This window comes from Micropterus salmoides, unplaced genomic scaffold, assembly GCF_014851395.1.
Source record: "Micropterus salmoides isolate LMB-PRFRI ecotype aquatic unplaced genomic scaffold, ASM1485139v1 Ms_hic_scaffold_648, whole genome shotgun sequence".
NCBI lineage: Eukaryota > Metazoa > Chordata > Actinopteri > Centrarchiformes > Centrarchidae > Micropterus > Micropterus salmoides.
In genome coordinates this window covers 752-21,840 of record NW_024044402.1, presented here as the reverse complement: position 1 = coordinate 21,840, position 21,089 = coordinate 752, and the positions used below count along the sequence as shown (strand labels likewise).

The 21,089-nt window shown below is 40.3% G+C and overlaps 1 protein-coding gene and 1 long non-coding RNA gene across 2 annotated transcripts; both read left to right on the top strand.

Moving 5' to 3' along the window:
• Positions 1 to 1,830: 1,830 nt before the first annotated feature.
• LOC119890988 (F-box/WD repeat-containing protein 7-like) lies at positions 1,831 to 12,772 on the top strand (the record flags this gene model as incomplete). The annotated part of the gene is made up of 8 exons (XM_038702353.1): positions 1,831 to 2,048; positions 2,134 to 2,247; positions 6,149 to 6,330; positions 6,871 to 7,096; positions 7,256 to 7,322; positions 8,261 to 8,404; positions 10,005 to 10,154; positions 10,247 to 12,772. Coding segments are annotated over 8 exons (1,235 nt in total), but the record flags the coding sequence as incomplete, so codon positions are not given.
• A 6,084-nt stretch (positions 12,773 to 18,856) lies between these two features.
• Positions 18,857 to 20,531, top strand: LOC119890987. Its single transcript, XR_005442381.1, has 2 exons — positions 18,857 to 19,030; positions 19,972 to 20,531. It is a non-coding gene; the product is annotated as an uncharacterized LOC119890987 (long non-coding RNA).
• The last annotated feature ends 558 nt before the right edge of the window (positions 20,532 to 21,089 follow it).

Sequence of the window (21,089 nt, the reverse complement as noted above, 5' to 3'; positions counted from 1 at the left end):
TCGTAATTCAGCATATCCTGAGTGATATAGGGGACACACTGGTACTGGTTGACTTGTTGTTGGCTGTCTTATGTCTTCTCTTGTCATTTCCTTTTTACTTATTTTCCTTCTTGAATCTGTTTCTGCCAGGGATCCATAATTATGGCTAAATTATATATGAACATCGCAATTACTCAGTCAACATAATGTAAACATTGTAGGTTTAGTCTGGTCTTATAATTTGTTTTTCTTAGCGTCAACAAATCCCCTGAAAAGACCAAAACCAACAATGTGTCTCAAAGTGCTTCCTGTCTGTGGCTTGCGCCTCAAGCCCATTAAAGCTGCAGATACAATTTAAGATACCGAGGTCACTCCTGTTATATTATTTCTGTGAATTTGGTGGATTTAATGACACAAAGTGTATTTTCCCTAATGTAACACAATGACACAAGTTGATTCTGATATATATATTTTACTTAACTAAAATGTCTTAAATGTGACTTTTATAAGGCAAAAATACAAACAAAGAAAATAGTGAATTACAGCTGGGGACTATTTCATTTTGTGCTCTAGTAAATATTTTGGACAGACAGAACAATTACAGATGTATAAGATAGATATTGTTATCAGGATCACCTAATAACAGTATCTACTGACCGGGGGCTACAGATGAAAAGTAGCCTTCTGGCTAAATCTGGCATATTTACATCATTGGTGTTCATTAATGTGCGCTGTCCCTTTTTAAATAAATACATTGTTGGGTTTTTTATAGGATTTGTTATATATTTGTTATATATCATTTTACCAGACTTATTTCTAAAATAACATTAACTGTGCATGGCTCCTTCCTTTTCTCCTCTTCTCTCTCTATCGCTCTTTCATAGTGTTTGTTTTGGCACATCTTCTTCCAAACCCTTGAAAAATTTGTTGTATTTCCCGTTGTGGCTGTGAGAGTTCGTCGTATGCTGCCTCGGCTGGGGCTCTGTTGGTGTGTTTTCACAGGGGAAATATGTACAGTAAAAGAATACAAGACGGGAGCTTAGCTTGTATAGTGCTTTCTAACCTGAGTGTAACATGCAAACACGGCTACACTCAGTCACTCCTCTTTCATTCAGCGCAATGCAGTGGCTCTGTGGTGTGTGTGTGTGTGTGTGTGTGTGTGTGTGTGTGTGTGTGTGTGTGTGTGTGTGTGTGTTTTTCTCTCTGGGCTTTGTGCCAGTCAGCCGAGATTCACTGCCAGCACTCAGCAGCCATACCAATGAGACCTAGTGTTAGCACCACGACACAGCCATACTAATGAAGCCAGTGTTAACTGCAGCTCACCAGCTTCATAAATAAGGCTAATTTGTATTTGCACTACACCCGTGTCATACCAGTGGGAACGGTGTTGGCGTTAGTGAGAATACAAATGCAGCCAATGCATTAGCCTGTTACATAATAATGAAATAGCGCTGATGTTAGCTTACAGTAGGAACTCTACTACAGCCAGGCATGCCAATAGAAGTTACTACATTTACACATTTAGCTGACGCTTTTTATCCACTTACAATTGCTAAATAAAGTAGCACACCTATGGAGCAACTAGTGGATAAATGTCTTGCTCAGGGACACATTGGTGGAGGATTGAACCCAGGTCTCCCACATCAAAAGTGTCTTTAACACTCTGCCTTTGCCAACTACACTTAAGTTGGCTTAGATTACAAGTAGAAACTACATTAGCCAATGTTAGCGTATAACACAGTAATTAAACTGAGTCCAACTAAAGACTCAGTAGCTAAAACTGTGGTTGCTAATTAGCTTCTCTGATGGGGTGTGAGCTGACATAGCTCTTAAAATTAAACATACTTTTAGCTTTGCCAACTTCAGTGAAAATAGTGTTGTTGTTTTTTTTCTTACTTAAATTATTAATCAGTCATCAAAATTGTCTCTCCACAGGTGTATCAGAGTCTGCGTCTCGTCGCAGGAAGTGCGTGCGGCCGGGCGTCGCTGTCAGTCCGTGGAAATCGGCCTACATAAGACAACACCGTATAGAGAACAACTGGAGGAAGGGGGACACACGAGAACCCGCGGTACGCTACACTCTCAGTCACGTGCACCCTGGTTCAGCTGGCCAGCGTGTATTGATATGTAAACATAAACGTTCTCTCTCTGCAGGTGTTGAAAGGTCACGATGATCATGTGATCACGTGTCTCCAGCTCAGCGGCGACCTGATTGTCAGCGGCTCCGACGACAACACGCTCAAAGTCTGGTCCGCCATCACTGGCAAGGTAAGACGTTTGTGTGTCAGCAGAGAGACATATTGATTATGTAAATTATGACATCCTGTTGCTTCAGCTACAGCTGCACGTCTGTGTGTGTTTGAAGGCGTATTACTTCAGTGTTGCAGTTATTATTTTACTAATCAGTGTACTATAAGTACTTTGTCAAGCGGTGTTTTTATTTTGTGTGGCGGAATTGCGTTGCATTTCTTATCTTTCTAGAAGCAGTGCTTTTATTTTGAATCAGTTCAAGCAGAACTTTTATTTTTTATAATTTCCAGTGTTTAATGATTCCTGTTGTTAGTTTGTCAGACATGAAAATTTAATCTGTAGTTGTTTTGATAATCTAATAATCATTTTAGGGAATTTATTTTAAAGCAAAAATGGAAAAACATTCTTTCCTTTTTCTTTGTCTTGTTTGTTGGATTTCGGACAGCTGACCGGGCAAAAGAAGACGTTTTAAGACGTCACCTTGGCCTGTGGGACATGGTTACAGACATTTTTTAATGCAAAACGATAAATACTTTAATCAAGAATATGATCCACACAGTATTTGATAATGGAAAGAATCATTAGTCGCAACCCTTGAACTTGAAGGCCCGACAGATATGGGATTTTTAAGACGGGTACCGATTTTGATATTTTGTGATTTTAAAATCCGACACATTTGTTATGTGTGGTTTTTTTGGCCCTCACCAAGATAACGTGGCTCCAAACGTGTTTGTTGCCAACATTTAGCAGATTTATTGGTCGGGCTCTACTTGAAAGTGCTTCATAAATTTGAATAATAAAATAGAAAAGATGCCTTTTATGTAGGTCAGCATGACCCAGTATGACACTGTAAAGCTTAGATGGCTGAATAGAAAAGGATGCGGTGAAAAAAACGATACTAGCAGGCAGACCAGTTGTGTTAGTCGTGTGTGTCATTGAAATGTTATTTAAACACCATCTGTGTACGCCGCAGCCTGAGGCGTCTCCGTTTGAATCCACGGCCTACAGTGTTTGTCAAAAGACTCTTTCTCTTAGCAGATATATATTTCAGCTGTACACACACGCCCCTTCCTCTCTTTACTTTATCCTGTATCAAACAAACGCGCACACACAAGAGGTGGGCTCTACATTTAATCAAGTACCGCTTTATGTACTTTACTTGAGTATTTCATTTTTATATGCAACTTCAGACTTTATACTTCAGTTTTAGTTACTCATTACGTTTCAGATTACAATTACTGTCAGGTGAAAACCACGTATCTCCAAATGTGGTGATTCTGAATGTGTGTGTGTGATAAATTGAAGGACGCCGTGTTCCTCTATAGTGGAGGTGTGCGATATGTGTTGTCTACAATAATATCTTAATTGTTTTTTCAGCTATTTGTGAGCCGACATTATCGAATAGGCTACGTCACTCACTTTGCTAGAAACAATTAAAAAACACCTTGTCCGCTCTGTCATTGCGTCATGCATGCAGATCACGTGCGCTAGAGTTAAACAAGCTGGAAAAATCATGAGTGAAGTAAAAAATGGGTGAACAAACAGCACCAGGAGTTAAAACACTGACGCCACCAGCCAAACAATCTACGTCTTTTGATTGTACCGCTAGAGGTGGATCAGCCTGGCTCGATGGATGTTGCTCAAAAGACGTCAATCAGCAAACTATGTCAAAAATCGGGTGCCGTTAAAGACCGCAAACTAACCACGGCACGGAATATGAAGATTATGAAAAACTTCTGCAGTCAGCTGACCACGACAGGCCTGAACCAGCTGAGGTATCAGCATGAAAACCAAAAATTCTGTTCAAACACAGCTACACTGATGAAGACAGAATCAAACCCGTCACACAACAGGTACAACAGAACTCACAGCTAATGTAGCGACGGAGCGAGAAAATCCTCCTCCTTCAGCTAAATAATCTGTTGAAACCCTCCTTGGATCAGATGGAAAATGCATCGTCACAAAGATAAAAACGGCTGTTTCTCTGAGCTCATGAAAAGCCGACTTGATAGAGATACGTGGTTCCCACAGGACAGCAACGCTACAAACACATGATGATCTTATAGACCATGATGCATTGTTGTAGATTAAAAAAGGTTATAAAAGCAGTTAAATTAGCTCAACCTTGAACATCTACAGCAGTAAAAATGCAACATACACATCAATGCAGCAGGAATATTAATCCAGAAACATCAGATATAAAAGTGAAACACTGACAGGAAACATTTTACTGTTTCGCTTTCACCTGTAGTGGAGTACTGTCACACTGTGGTGTCTGTACTTTTACTTATGTAAAGGATCTGAATACTTCTTTCACCACTGAAACACACGCCCACCAACTCGGCGTCTCTGTCTGGTTTCGGTGAAACATTCTTCAACCGGACACACCTGCTCTGTCCTACGTCTGGACCTGCCCTTTAGTGTGTGTGTGTGTGTGTTAGTGAGTGTGTGTGTGTTAGTGAGTGTGTGTGTGTTAGGAGATTCTTCATGCAGATAAAAACACACACACGCACACACATCTATACCCTGAAGGGACGATGAGGTGTGTGTTTCCACTCGTCCTCTCTGAGACAGTTCAATTTAAATAACCTTTATTGGCAGAAGTTTAACTTCCGCCCACAGCCCGGATCACAGCAGTAACCGCAGAAAAAGTTTTCCTCTGTTGCCGCGGCAACTACCACTACAACACCTTCAAGGTGAAACTGCATTTTCTGTGTGTGTGTGTGTGTGTATATGCGCCTCAAGGGGAGCTGTAAAAGTAGAACAAATATTGACACACACACTTTTATATACACAGATTCATCACACACACACATTTAAAACACACAAATGTTGACAAAGATATACTGGATGTAGAAAACAGTCTTTGCCCAGAAGACTCTAAATAGCACCATTACCTAATCTGGATTATTGGGTTATTATTATTATTAAGTTTTTGGGGGATTTGTGTAATTATGCTCAGCAAATGTGAAATTGCTAATTATGACATTACACACAGAAATGATTGAAATACATGAGTGAACAGTGATAAATTTATTTATTTATTTATTTTTCAGTTTTCTGGTTTGGCTTCTGTTTTAACTAAAAATCAAAATCAGGCCACCCCACTCTGAAATGACTTTTTTGTATTTACTGGGAACAGTTCACAATAAAGGTGACCTGTTTCTGACTTTTCATTCATAAATCCTGCGACCTACCAGCACCTCACTGTTGTTGCAAAACATTTTCCTTCAAAGGCGACAATATAAAAATGTGATTTTTTTTTTTATTGTTTTTTTTATTTTTTACTCAGAGGTATTATTATTACATTTTTATTAATTATTCATTGATAGCTGACAGTGAAAAGTGCAACATAATTAAAACATTCGGTGGCAGAAATGACAAAATAAAGTAACAATATAAAAAGAAGCTGCAGTACTTCTACATGGCGTTTTAACATTCACCCTTATGCTGTATTTGTCAGTTGTAGTCGCTGTTCTGCAAATGTTACATAGGCTCACTTTAAATAACGTTATTTAAGTGATTGTTGACACTCCTGGAAGCCTGGAAAAGAGGTCAAGGAGAGTTATTTCATTCATATTTATTTAGATTTCTCCAGCAGTATGGTAAATGTTTTCATCGGTGATGTGTTTGTTTTGGACTGTTGTTTGAAAATGTGTACGTGGCCATCTGGACCTGGCTTGTATGAATTCAGTAATTCATAGTGTTTAAAAGGCATCCCTGCGATTTAACACAGACTTTTGTTACAAGAGAGTTGTTTCCGAGCCCACGATGACATCATCAGGGTTACGTTTTCACAGGCTGAGGCGGACGTTACGTAACTGACCTTTTATTTGTGAAATCAGCGGACTGTCCCTTTAAAAGAATGAATGATGCGTCTGTTCATTAAAACCATTCGCTTCTGTTCTCCGTCTCTCAGTGTCTGCGGACGTTGACGGGTCACTCCGGCGGCGTGTGGTGCAGTCAGATGGCGGTCGCCACGGTGATCAGCGGCTCCACCGACCGGACGTTGCGTGTGTGGGACGCCGAGACGGGCGAGTGTGTCCACACGCTGTATGGACACACGTCCACTGTGCGCTGCATGCATCTTCACGGCAACCGGTAACACACACGCACACACAAACACACTTATGCACACCCACTTATATTTACACGCACGTTTACTCTGATGACAAACATGCCCACTGCCTACAGCTCGTCTCCATGGTAACCGGCATAACATTAATATAGTGAAGTAATTGCACATAAACACACAAACACAAAACTTAAAACACACAGCAACACACACGCACACATACATAAACCACACACATACACAATAATAAATACAAATATACAGCCACATACTGAACATAGTGAACACACATATTAAATAGATGCATGAACACACATGACATACATATACACAGGAACACACACACACATCTACATACTTCAAAAACACAGAAACACAGAAATGATGAAACTGGGTCACACAGCATGAACACACACACACACACACACACACACACACACACACACACACACACACACACACACACACAAACACACAGACCTCTGCTTCACTCTAATAAGACAAACTTGAGCTGACCTGATTAGCTGACAGTGCAGTGATGTCATACCTCCCCCTCTCTCCCTCAGGGTGGTGTCGGGCTCTCGGGACACGACGCTGCGCGTGTGGGACGTGTCGACGGGCCGCTGCGAGCACGTGCTGACGGGCCACGTGGCGGCGGTGCGCTGCGTCCAGTACGACGGGCGCCGCGTGGTGTCGGGCGGCTACGACTACATGGTGAAGGTGTGGGACCCCGAGACGGAGGCGTGTCTGCACACACTGCAGGGACACACCAACAGAGTGTACTCGCTGCAGGTACTCACGCCTTTTTCATCCACTGTCTTCTAGTCTGATCCCAATCTGATATTTATTGACCAACATAATCAATAAGCCTGTGTTTGTGTCTGAGATAAAATGTCCGTCCCTGGAGGTTGCAGGCGTGTAAAACACTCGCATGATCTTCTCTCTTTCCAGTTTGATGGCATGTTTGTGGTGAGCGGCTCGTTGGACACTTCTATCAGAGTCTGGGACGCAGAGACAGGTAGAGACACAGATCACTCTGTTCAGTCCAGACATGAATTTAAATTAATTAAGCTTATATATTAGTAAATATATACGCTTGGTACATAATTACCAGTTTATCAGGTACGCATAGCTAGAAAACAAAGTCACGACCTGGCAATAAATCCTCAACCTCAAAATGTTCAGTCACAGTTTTATTGTAATTCTCAAGGCTGTAATTTGTGTTTCCAATATTTTGTCTACCCTGAGTGTACCTAATAAACTGGCAACTGCTTGCAATGACATAAGGGAACTGTGTTGACTACGTACCCTAAATTACACTACAATCATAATTAGAATACGTTGTTAAATGTCAAGAAAATAGGTATGACTTCATGTAAAAAAAAGTATTCAAGAATTTAGATTATATGTAATGCACGTGAGTTATAAGGTGTTAAATTACATTCTTATTCAATTTCAAATAAATCTCTATTAGTGTTGAAATAGTTTTAATTTAAACATTTAATTATTCAAATTAAAAAAGGACGTTTGTGTGTCAGCAGAGAGACACATTGATTATGTAAATTATGACATCCTGTTGCTTCAGCTACAGCTGCACGTCTGTGTGTGTTTGAAGGCGTATTACTTCAGTGTTGCAGTATTATTTTACTAATCAGTGTACTATAAGTACTTTGTCAGGCGGTGTTTTTATTTTGTGTGGCGGAATTGAGTTGCATTTCTTATTATAACATCAAAATAATCAGATTAAATTAAAATAAAATAATAATAATAATGAAACAACAGAAATACAAACTCCCCCCGAGACCTTATATTAAATTTTGTAATGTTTTTATAAATCTGCCCGTTTTCTCTCTGATTGTCTCATTAAAAATGTTAATGTCATGTCATCAGAATCATTTAAAACATGTTAAAGCACATTTAATGAAAGGTTTAAACAACTCAACCTGTCCTGTCCAGGTGGGTGTGTCCACACGCTGACGGGCCACCAATCGCTGACCAGCGGCATGGAGCTGCGTGACAACATCCTGGTGTCCGGCAACGCCGACTCAACCGTCCGAGTGTGGGACGTCAGGACGGGACAGTGTCTTCACACACTGCAAGGTGAGCGAGAACAGTGTCCCCCCTGGGAGAGTGTATGTGTCCGAGAAAACAATGAGAGCAGCGCAAAGCTGTGTGTGTGTGTGTGTGTGTGTGTGTGTGTGTGTGTGTGTGTGTGTGGATGACAACCTCCATCTTGTTGTCGACTCAGCACTAAAACACACTGACACAAAAGCTGCAGTCCTCCGGGAGAAAGAGAGGAAACATCGGAGATATGAAGGAAACAAGGAACAAACAGTAGAAAGGAATGAAGGAAGGAAACAAGGAACAAAGAGTAGAAAGGAAGGAAGGAAGCGAGGACAAACAGTAGAAATAAAGGAAACAAGGACAAACAGTAGAAAGGAAGGAAACAAGGACAAACAGTAGAAAGGAAGGATATGAGGAACAAAGAGTAGAAAGGAAGGAAACAAGGACAAATAGAAGAAAGGAATGAAGGAAGGAAACAAGGACAAACAGTAGAAAGGAAGGAAGGAAGGAAGGAAACAAGGACAAACAGTAGAAAGGAAGGAAGGAAGGAAGGAAACCAGGACAAACAGTAGAAAGGAAGGAAGGAAGGAAGGAAACAAGGACAAATAGAAGAAAGGAATGAAGGAAGGAAACAAGGACAAACAGTAGAAAGGAAGGATATGAGGAACAAAGAGTAGAAAGGAAGGAAACAAGGACAAATAGAAGAAAGGAATGAAGGAAGGAAACAAGGACAAACAGTAGAAAGGAAGGAAGGAAGGAAGGAAACAAGGACAAACAGTAGAAAGGAAGGAAGGAAGGAAGGAAACCAGGACAAACAGTAGAAAGGAAGGAAGGAAGGAAGGAAACCAGGACAAACAGTAGAAATGAAGGAAGGAAGGAAACCAGGACAAACAGTAGAAATGAAGGAAGGAAGGAAACAAGGTAAAACAGTAGAAATGAAGGAAACGAGGACAAATAGTAGAAAGAAATGATGGAAGGAAACGGGAAACAAAGGCAGAATGAGATGAGTGGCCTGCACAAGTGTGAAAACTATATATTTACAATATTTTTATTAGTATTTTCACAGTGTGGTACACAGTACTTAAGGATCTGAGTACGTCTTCTACCTCTGCAAAATGGTGAACATAGTGAAACATTTAGTAGCTAAAGAGCCGGATAGTTTTCCTCAGGAGTTGGTAGAGACCAAAACTGGAGCTAAAAGAGAGAGAGAACATTGGACGACTCCAAATGAATGATAATATTGTTCAGTGTCTGCTGCAAAAAGGCTACTGGTTATCAATAACAACTCAGGGCTGTGTGTCTGGTTTGGACCCTTTCTGCCCTCTAGTGGTCACTTAATGCAACTTCAAAAGTATCTTGGTAGCATTAACAGGCTCTGCTCCTCTGGACTGGGTTTACATTCGTTGTACTGGACAGTTTTCAGTGTCATCAGCAGCACAGATACACAACACTTACGGAAACTCTGTAAAACTAAAAGTTAATTCAGAACTACAGTATTTTGATTATTAAAATCTAAAATGTGAATAGCTGCTGTTTTTTTCTGTTTTATATTGTTGACTGTGGCACTGCTACTGGTTGTCTATGTGTTGGTGTGTTGAGGAGGTCAGAGGTCACGGTGTGATGATGTTTCCTTCAGGTCCCAATAAGCACCAGTCGGCCGTGACTTGCCTGCAGTTCTGCCGAGGTCTGGTCCTGTCCAGCTCCGACGACGGGACGGTCAAACTGTGGGACCTGAAGACCGGGGCCTGGCTGAGAGACGTGGTGGCGCTGCAGAGCCGGGGATCAGGTCAGAGCCGCGAACATACAGTGGTGGGGCGAGGGGGGTAACTGTACACTCACCCGTTAACAGACTAAATCAACCATCTTCTTTCTTTACAGGTGGAGTTGTGTGGCGAATCAGAGCGTCCGACACTCGGCTGGTGTGCGCCGCCGGCAGCAGGAACGGGACGGAGGAAACCAAACTGCTGGTGCTGGACTTCGACCTGGACGACAAGAAGAAAGAGACGGACTGAGAAGAAGGACAGAGTGATGTCATCAGAGACAAGAGGACAGAAATGGCGATGCCAGACTTTTTTCTTTTTTTTTTACCAATGTCATGGCAACGTCCAGTTTCTCCAACAGTCCGACATGAATGTTACAACATATCCTGATAAACGGACACATTAAAGAGGACAGCTGGGCGGACAGATAGACAAACTTAAATCTGGATGCTCGCTGTGAATGATAAGATAAATAAAGATAAAAGTTTAAGGTTAATAAATAAAATGGCTGCGCTGACACGGACGGCGCCAAATGGACCGTACAAAATGGCTTCCAACGTGGCGGCCTCGGCCTGGCGGGAGCTGTGGCGACAGAAGAATGCTTTTGACCCCTTGACGGACAGAAACATGGATGTTAATGTTTTCCGCGATGGTGGTCGAATTGAACTGACGGAGGATGCAACGACGAGGGCATTGACTTTTCTTTGCTGCTGAACCAATGAGGAGGTCAACGACGCTATTTAAACAAACCAACATGCAACATGCTCGGGCAACATGCAACGGGCAACATGCTCAACATGAATGTGAAGACAGTAATCAGAAATCAGTCAGTATTGTTTTTCATACCAGCAGCCATTTTCAGTTGGCTTGTTTTTTGTTTAGTTGCCGGTGAAACTTCCCGTCTCTGTTGCCTCTAAATGTACTTTGTGTGTTTCGGCCCTGCAGTACTGTAACATATGGAGTGTTTGGAGCTGTACAAGAGCCGGTGACGGCGCAAGAAACGTCAACTCAGCGGGTGAAACCGTGAATGTTTGGGAATAAAAGTTTCCCATTAGGCAGAGAGGGAGGACTAAACTGTATAATCCAGCCACCGCCAGAGCCTCACATCTCTAAAGAGAGTCCAAACAATCCCTCACTTTCAGTCAAGCTTTACAGACGACCTTTTTTATAGTAAAAAACATTACTGTAAAGGCAGAGGAGGATTATTTTTACTACTCCAAGCTGCTTGTCACCTCTGTAAAAGTTTACTGCGCGCTAAATCACTCACAGACCCACACGATTCTGTGAGTTATAGTGCAGTTTTGCTCATAATATGTCACAAATCCTCAGTATTCCTGCCAAAAGTGAAGTTAAATGCAGAACAATGTGTTTAAAAGTACAGACGGCACAGACGACTCCTTGGTTCTGCCTTTTCACAGACGGCCTTTTGATGTCACAGCAGGAAACGCACAGGTGGAAATTATGACATGAATGATGGCTGAATAACATGTAGCTGCTTAAGTTACACTTGAATATAACGGAGACAGTGTTAATGTCATCAGTAACGCCTGTGTCCATCAGATCTGTAACTGAACACTAAAGACTCGACTAGTTTCAATCAGTAATCAAATGTTTTCGTTTAAAAGGTGTTAGATTGTTCAGCTAAATGTAAAATAACATTTATCAAAATGTAAAACAACTAGAAACAACTAGTCGTTTGCTATAAAACTGCTTTATATGTTTTATTTTCCTACAATCTTTAGTGAAAATCAACTGAACACTGAACTGAATCTGTGAGAAAAGCAGGTTTAAGGAACCGCCCTTACTCTTAAACCTGCTTTTAAAAATATTTTTACTTATTCACTCACTTTTTCCGCATATTTCTGTTACACGTTTTTGCTCATTATTTAACTCCGTATACTCAATATTCAGAAAGACTACAGAAACAACCGGAGGAACCAAACTACTTATACAGAAAGTCTTAGGAAGCGCAGAAAGGCCATTGAATCTAACCACTTGTGACATTTAATCACTACTTAACATTTAAATGTTGAAATGTAAATACCACTTAATTTAAAGAATGTTTAACTTTGAAAAACATCTGAATTTATGTGATTTGTGAATTTCAAAATGTAACTTTGTAAAATTGCAGAACAATTGCAAACGTTATTATTTTTTGGTTATGGGGTTATTTTTCATAATTAAATATAATATTGTAATTATTTTGGCCTTTCTGTGCTTCCATAGAAGATTTATTTCTTCTGTTCTAAGCTGTTTTTTTCTTCATGTGTCTCCAAAGAGTCACTCCTCATGTTTTCCAGCTTGTGAAATATAAAAAAAAAAGATAAATAATTTAAAACAGCTCCTTCTACCAGATATTAATCCGATAAACTGTCGTTGCCCGGCAACAACTCCAGCCAATAAGCAGAGGTTTGGGTGATATTTCCCCCAGCAACAGGTGGTATTTTAGGCGGTGATTTTCCTGTAAACTTGACCTTTGCAGGTGTGAGGCTCTGCAGAGGCGTCCTGATCACATTATCATGTAAAATACTGTAAATACAAAGAGGATGTAAATATTCAGCTTTTTATAAGAAGAAAATATTGTTCTTGATGGGAAGAGGAGGGAGGGGATGAATTATGGATCAATAAAGATGAGTTTTATAAACCGCTGAGTCGACTTGTTCATTCTCAGAAATGTCTGACGCACTTTTATGAACAATACTTTTCAAGTTGATGTTTTTATTTAGAAAGAACGCAAGCTGTGATGTCTCAAGCTATGGTTGCGCTTTCTCACAAATAAAAGTGTTAACCAGTTCACTGAAGCTAGAAGATAAACTGAAGCATTGTCTTACAGCAAGCATATAAAAGTAGTCTATTTCTTTTAATGACACTTTTATAAAATCTGTTCAGTTTTATAAGCACAAAAATTAAGTCGATGATGGCTGCAACCTAGAATGCAACTTAATCTTAGAGAAGTGGGTAATACATTATTTCACAGGTCTGTAATTTCGTTTCGATGTTTCCTGGGAAGGGCTTTGTAATTTCGACCTAATTATATGGAAGATAAGTGTTTAATTAGTAGATGTATTAATTAATTGCAAGTAATTGCTAGTGTAACCTTGAGAGTCTTTTAATCAGTGCACAGCAGGTCAGCCGAACAAGCATAAATACACAGTTCAACGTACTGTATATGAAGAGTGAAGTGTCCACTAATTTATGGATAAATAATTAATATTAACTTGGGTTTAAATGGAGCAGTACTTCAGAAAATTACCAATGGAGGCAGTAAACCAAAGAACTGGAGCATCTGTGTGAATGTAAATCAGAGTGATCCTGATGGCTGCAGAAATACAAGTTAAAATGAAAATAATAATCACTGCAGCCACACACAACCTGTGTTTATTCAGCCTGTTTGGCCCAGAAACTGATGGGGAGGTTACCATGGTAACGATGCTGGGGTGGGGGGGCAGCGCAACTAAGCGTCAGAGGCAATTGGCTTTCAACAAAAAACCTGCAAGCTGCAAAAGAAGCAGAAAGAAAGACAGACTAAATCGTTAAGCATTCAAAGTGTTCAGCATTCAGATCCTTTACTTAAGTAAAAGTACTAATACGAAACTGTAAAAATACTCTGTTATAAGTAAAAGTTTATGTATCATCAGGAAAATGTACTTAAAGTATAACAGTAAAAGTACTCAAAGCAGAAACGTGCCCAGTATATCTAATGATATACCACATACAATATATACTAAGTGGTGGAAGAAGTACTCTTTTACTTGTAAAAGTGATACCTGGAAAAAAAGTACTAGCAGTAAAATGTACATCAAGTACAAAAAGTAAAAGTATTTGTTATGCATTAGGACACATTTCAAATTCATATTATTAGATTATAATTATTGTTGCATGAATGTGTTCACAACTTGAAGTATATGAAGTAATTAAAATGATGAGCTTCACCTTTACCAGCTGCAACATTAAAGTAATTAACACATTAATGCATCACAAATTATAATCCAGTGATATATTTTATTCTGAAATGGGCCATTCTGCATAATAAGTACTTTTACTTCAGGTACATTTTGCTGCTAGTACTTTTGTTTTCTTTCATAAGTGAACCTTTGCATGCATTTTTTTTTATTTTACTTTTACTTGTAGTATGTTTACACTGTTGTATTGCTATGTTTACTTAAGTAAAACATTTGAATACCCCATGGAGTGAATGTGACCTTTGTTACTTTATTAGTCTTTAAAGTCTTTTTAATGTAAAATGCAAATTGTTTCATCAGAAGAGTCAGTCGGGTGTGATGTTCTCTCTGTAATTAACTTTAAATTTCACTTTTTGTTGCTGCTGCTGTCAAACGTCTTTGGCCAAACTTCCTTCAAAATCAGCAAAAACAAAGCTTTTTAAAAAATGTTTTTTAACTGAGACTAAACTCCTCCATCTTCCTCCACATTTCCTGACGGCTTCACAGTCTGTCTCAGCGCTCACAGCAGAGCTTTGTGTTTCAGGATACGTGGGCGTTGGTGGGAGAGCGAGCAGATAACATTATGCAACAAAACTGGCTTCAACATCCTGAACAAGTAACAAACTGAAACACGTAGGAGGTGCTTTATGTTTGTTTGAGCTTCATTGATAAAATTAATAAAATAAATGTTCAGTGGCTTTCTTTGAGTCGCATGTTAGCATGCTAGCCTGCTAGCATGTTAGCACAACTGGATTGATTTGTTCCTGCTCACTGCAACCACGTGAAAGAAGAAAGAGTCTGATGTTACGGGGGTTTCCTATTTTTATGGCCTTTGAGGCAATAAAAAGTTCAACATGAGAGAGTTTAATCTGCAGCTGCATCAAGAACAGCTTTAAAATCTGATATCTGCAACTGATTAAAAATATGGAGGCAACATAACAAGCAGACGGCTGCAAAACCTGAGCTGAGTTTGTGATCAACATAAAACATTGTGAGGAAAGAAAAGCAAATAAAATGACATGGAAATGAGGAGAGGAGAGGAGGCTTTAAGGGGAGAATAAAGGCGGGGGGAAAGGAAAGGAGGAAGAGGAGAGGAGAGGAGGATTAAGATTAAGAAGGAAATGGAGAGAAAAAGAAAGGAAAAAAAGGAGAGAAGCAGAAAGGAAAGTACTAGTAGAAGAGCTGCAGAGAATCTAATGTGTGTTCTGTATTTTAATGTGCAGTGTTCAATGTGACTTCTTCAACCAACACACTTTTCTTTCACTTTACATTCTCTGTGTGTGTGTGTGTGTGTGTATGTGTATGTGTATGTGGATGCAAGCAAGAATCTGAAAAATCTCTCTCCTATTACCCATGAGGCTTTGCAGCGTGTTGACAGCACAATAGTAAGCCCCTCAAGGCCAGCTAAAACACTCACACACACACACACACACAAACACACACACACACACACACACACACACACACCTCTAAGTGAAAAGATATTTTCTTGTTTTCTTTCTGAAAATCATTAATATTTTAAACCCTGGTTGATATTTTTACTATTTTATGGGTAAAATCCATTTCCTGTTCGCTGAGTGATTAAATAATTTGGTTTTTAGGCAGATTTTCTGGGTAACATCACAGACACAATATTGCCATGTGTTTCTACACTCTGTGGTTTGTATGTACTAAAACAATTTCTTACAGATCCTCATTGCACAACAATATACTAGATGAAGTACATAAAAAGTATATTCTGTATATCTCTGTTTTGTTTGTATCTCGTGCACCAACAAAGTGTTTTACGGTTATTTATTTCTGTTTGGAATGTAACTGCCATGAAACAACTAGCTAATCGTTATTTTTCTCTCTAGCTCACTCACTCGCTCTTTTTTTTAAAGTTTTGAAGCTGTCCAACAATTCCTTACTTTATTTTTAACGTTAATAAACAACAAGAAACGCCCACCTTTCGTCCTAATAATGATCCTACAATCCTTCCTCATTTTATGAATGAAGTGGTGCACAAGTTCAAGAAGCAGGGCCGTCTGTGTTTGACCAGTTGGGGATGCCAACTCCACCCCTAAAAAGATACATTAAAATAGTGGAGCCGGAACACCTGGAACTAAATTAAACTAAATACTACAGGAACTCTGTCTGGTTCCTGGGATTGAAATTCTCCTCTGAGTTCCTGCAGGGGAAAAAACTTTTCTGTCTGATCCTCACTTCTTTAATTGTGCAATAACTGATGTTTTGGCCACTTGGGGGCAGTAACAAGATGTGAACACAACACTGACATCACCTTTCAAGTTTATATATTGAATGTCGTATTTGTGTCACCTGATGAATGAAAGTCCAATATTTGCTCTCTTTTAGCTCTGTTTTTGGTCTCCACCACCTCCTGAAGGAAATATCTAGCTCTTTAGCTGCTAAATGCTCCACTGTGTTCACCAGCTCGTCCATAACTATGCCTGTCTGCTGTTTGCTGTTGAGCAGGTACAGTACAGTGGCTTTTTACAGCTTCTTCTCTGAAAACGATGCACAGAGAACGCTTGAGTGAACCACAACTGTAAATGTTCAGATGGACAGATAAAAAACTACCCTAAAGTGAGGCAGATTTGGCTGCCATTATTATTAAAAACATGAATCAACCCGTTCTCCTCCCAGGGCGTCACATATGGACGCTTTGTCAAGACCCCTTGACGTCACTTTTTCACACCCAGGCTACCTTAGCATCGTTTTTTGCATGTATAGGGCTCTGCGGTCAAGTTAGCAAGAATACCTATGCATCATCAAGTTAGACTTTCAAAATAAAAGTAGTGGTTAACATTGTGAAACAGTGCAGTTTGTTTAGGTTTATGAAAACATCATGGTTTTGGTTAAAATAACTGTGACTTAAATTATGTAAGTTAAGTAATACCACTGTAAGTGACATGACTTGATAAAGGAAAAGGAATCAATGTTGACTTTTTGTTTTCCTGGGTGAAAATCTGGTTTTCGTCCGAACCACATCCTTACTCGGATATTTCTGTTATTTATACGCGGCCCACTTTTAGTGTTGAACAATGGCGCTAAAGGGTGCCATGTGTGTTGGTACCAGACACTGAAAGACAAAGCGTAGCTATCTGACGCCCTGGGAATATAAACAGGCTGGAATTATAGCTGCTTTAAAAGGCTGAGGTGCTTGGTTTCAGGATTAAGTTTTGAATGTTAAAGCAGTTTAATGTTTGGTTAGGGAGTGCATTATGTCAATAGAGGCCCTCACAAGTATAACAGAACAAATGTGCGTGCATTCACAACAGTATAATGTGTTGCAGGACTCTTGCGTTGCATTGCATTAGATTGTAAAGGTGTTTGTGTTATTTTGTCCATCTGTACTCCCTCAGTAGGAGTCTCAGTTGTTTCTACGAGTTTGTTTGTGTGTGTGTGTGTGTGTGTGTGTGAGATCATGGCTGGAAGCGAGGAAGAAGATGAAACGAGTCTCCTGTGTTTCCTGACAACACACACACACACACACAAACACACAGTGCTACAGGCTCAACATACATAATCAATCAACCCTCACTGTGAACCAGAAAAATAAAATAAAATATAGGTTACACACACACATACATACACAAACAGAGGGCATACCAAACAAGCAGCTATGATTATCTGTGGCTGTGGTGTGTGTGTGTGTGTGTGTGTGTGTGTGTGTGTGTGTGGGTGTAGATGATTAAAATGCCTAATAAAGTCAAGAGAAAGCACTCAGCCTAAGTAGCAGACAGTAAAACGCAATCAAAACATCAGGCTGGGACTCATTAATGTGTGTGTGTTTGGGGGCTTGTTTTACTATATTCATGGGGTCTGAACACCGGGAGTCCAATATACTTGTAGGTCCGACATCTTTGTGAGGACCAAAACGCTGGAACCCAGTCACTGACGGGTCCTCACAAAGATAACGACACATGGCTGAGTGTGTGTGTGTGTGTGTGTGTGTTTGTGTGTTTGTGTAAGTGAGTTAGTGAATGCATGCAGCCAAATTGAATCTTCAGACTGAAGTGGATGTAATGTGTAATCTAGATCAAATGTGTTTACTGTGTGAGACGGAGACACACTCAAAGATCAATGTAATTCAACTAAGAGCAACACTTATTGGCTGAAGTAGTTTCAGTTACTATGGCAACCGACACCATCAGGACCACTCCGTCTATCTATCTATCTATCTATCTATCTGTCCATCCTTTGCTAGAAACAGGAGGTGACAGGAGCTATGTTAACCCCTACAGAATGCAATTATTCATACCGTTCCTGTAGAGTGAAAACCACGTGTTTCCAAATGTGGTGATATTAGATGTGTGTTCTTTCATAGGCTGAGACAAGCCTCCTCCTGTTTAAGCTCATTTTTAAACCCTTCTCGGATCAGCTGGAAAATGCATTGTCACAAAGCTGAACAGAGGGCTGTTTCTCTGAGCTCATGAAAATTTGAGTTGTTAAGAGATATGTGGTTTTTTACAGGACAGTGATGCTAAAAATATAACGATCTTATAGCCCATGATGCATTACTGTAGGTTAAACTACCCAACAGGCTATAAAGTAGTTAAAATGAGCTCAACCTTCAACAACTATAGCGGTAAAATCAGCCCTTCCTCACCCAGAAAACAACAACAACATAGGTTGATAGGTGAGGGTGTGGAGGAGGTGGTTTACATTCAGCTGTAGTAGGGAGAGGTGGGGGAGGTAAGCAGAGCCAGGTAGAGTAAATAGTCACAGCTGCTGTCCATTGACTAATTATTATCTCCTTCAATAGTGTGCAGTAGTGTGCTGGACCTCCGATGTCTGCCGCCTGCTGTGACTCACATATAGGGAGAACAGCCAGGGGGGCTGTGAGTTTGAGACTGTAGTTATTGTTTGTGAAGAACTGCCCAGAAGAGATCGGCGGGAGCAAGCTGGGAAGCGTGTGGCCCAGTGCAGGCAGAAGTTTTATGCTGGGAGGTGTGTGGGTGAGTGGCAGCTTGTACTGTTTGCAACATGCTCCTGTGTCAGTGTCTGTACTGAAGTAGAAGTAGCTAGAGGGTTCTGCTACACTGGCACCCACCTCAGTACAACCGTCAGGAGAATGGCGGACCCAAGAAAGCAGCAGCGTGGCATTGTTGGCACAGATGCTGGGGGAGAATGCAGCGATGCACCAGCACCAAGTGGAGGCTGCCTGGCAGCAGTAGGAGATCAATTAAAACCATGGCCACCTCCACAAAGGGTTTAAGTTTTACATTATGTGTGGCCTCTTGCGGCCAGGGACAAAGTGCATGTGAAAAAACACCAGGTGTAGGGTATAAATAACCAGAAAGTCCTTCTTTTTGAGTTGTAGAGTGGGTAGTTAGTAAATTAGGCAACCTTCACCAAGGAGACTGGAGTTGGGTTTCCATATGAAACAAAAAGTCAACATTAGATTTTGTTTTTTGCAGCATTAGTAGCGGAAGCAATAATTTTGGTGTTTCTTTGCTTTTTAGGTAGCATTTTATGTAGCCATAGCTAGCTAGCATTAGTGTTTTTTGTAACATTAGCTACTGTTAGTGCTAGATGTGCTAGCAGGTACTCCTTCAGTTGCAATGGGGAACAGAACACTCATTTTACTTAGATACTTACATTTACAATAATAATATAATATTTTTTTGAATGCAGAACTATTGTACTGTCATAGTGGTGTTTGAGGTTTTATCAAATTTTTTCCTCTTTATGAACTTTTCCATATTTTTTAGTTGCTATTCACTTTCTGTTTGTGTTCTTGTTCCTTTGTCTTTAAGTTTTCTCAGTTCATCCTCCTGGAGACTCTGACAGTTTTCTTCATCTATGCTCATAACTGCTCTTCATGTGTTGTCTTCATTAACTGCTTCATCCTCTCTCATCTCCTCTTCCTCTGCATGAATGGTCTCCTTATGAACAGCTCCACTGCTGGGGTAACCTCCATCACCTCAAACACCAACTGCACATCTACAAGATAAAAACAAGGACACTAAGAGACATGTTTGATCCACATGAAGACACAAACTGGATCATTAAGAAGGGGAGCAGATCTGCTGGAGTCCACACTGCAATGTTTCACTTCAACCACAAGAGGGCACAACAGGCTTTCTGACAGGCAACTAAATACTTACCATTGTTGACTTTATAACACAATCTAATGATTTAGAAGCACGTTTAAGGACATTTATATAAAGAGTAAATAAACTGAGTCTGCAGGCTGGTATCCAGAGCCTGAGGTGTTTTGGCTGGACGGTGAGGGAAACCTCCTCTCTGCTGGACCTACAGAGACAGTCAGAGGTCCTGATGACCTCTATACTGTCAGCAGCAGAGTGACTGTGGAGAAGAGACACAGCAACAGCTTCACCTGTAGACTCCAGACCAGAGAGAGTCACATGTTGCACCATGCTGTTCTGGGATTTATAATTTCAGTTTGTCTTCTCAGTCATGTCGAGGTATGTAAGAAGTGTCTTGGCTCCAGGATTTGTTGGTCTGTTTTTTTATTTCAACATACCATCACTATTTGTCTCTGTGAAGGAAGTTAGAGGTACTACGTCACAGGTTACCTCAGGTCATGATAGAATCAATTGCAGAGCTAACGCTAAGACAAAGGTGACAGCAAGGGACTCAAATCAATAGGTCAGACTCTCACTCCTCTCTGCCTGTTTGGTCGACTGACTGACGCAGCTGCCTTGATAAGGATTTATTGCTATCCATTTGTTTATTAACCCAAGGTCGAGGTTAACTTCATTTTGTTTCATTACAGACAAACTGACTGGCTCTCTATTTGAACACTTAGTGAATCTCTATGGGTCTATGAAGGATACATATCCCCAGACAGGAACTCATGTTTTCACACTTAGTATGCTGGGACTGTATCTCCTCAGCCGAGTTTTGTTAAATAATACTGTATAAGTCTTCATCAGTCTCTGAAACTTCTTTTACATCACCTGAACCTGACTCTCTTCAGTGTTTTAACAGTTTCCTTAAAGCTTTGTAACCAACTTTAACTTTTATTCTGTAGTTACAACCACAACCCTT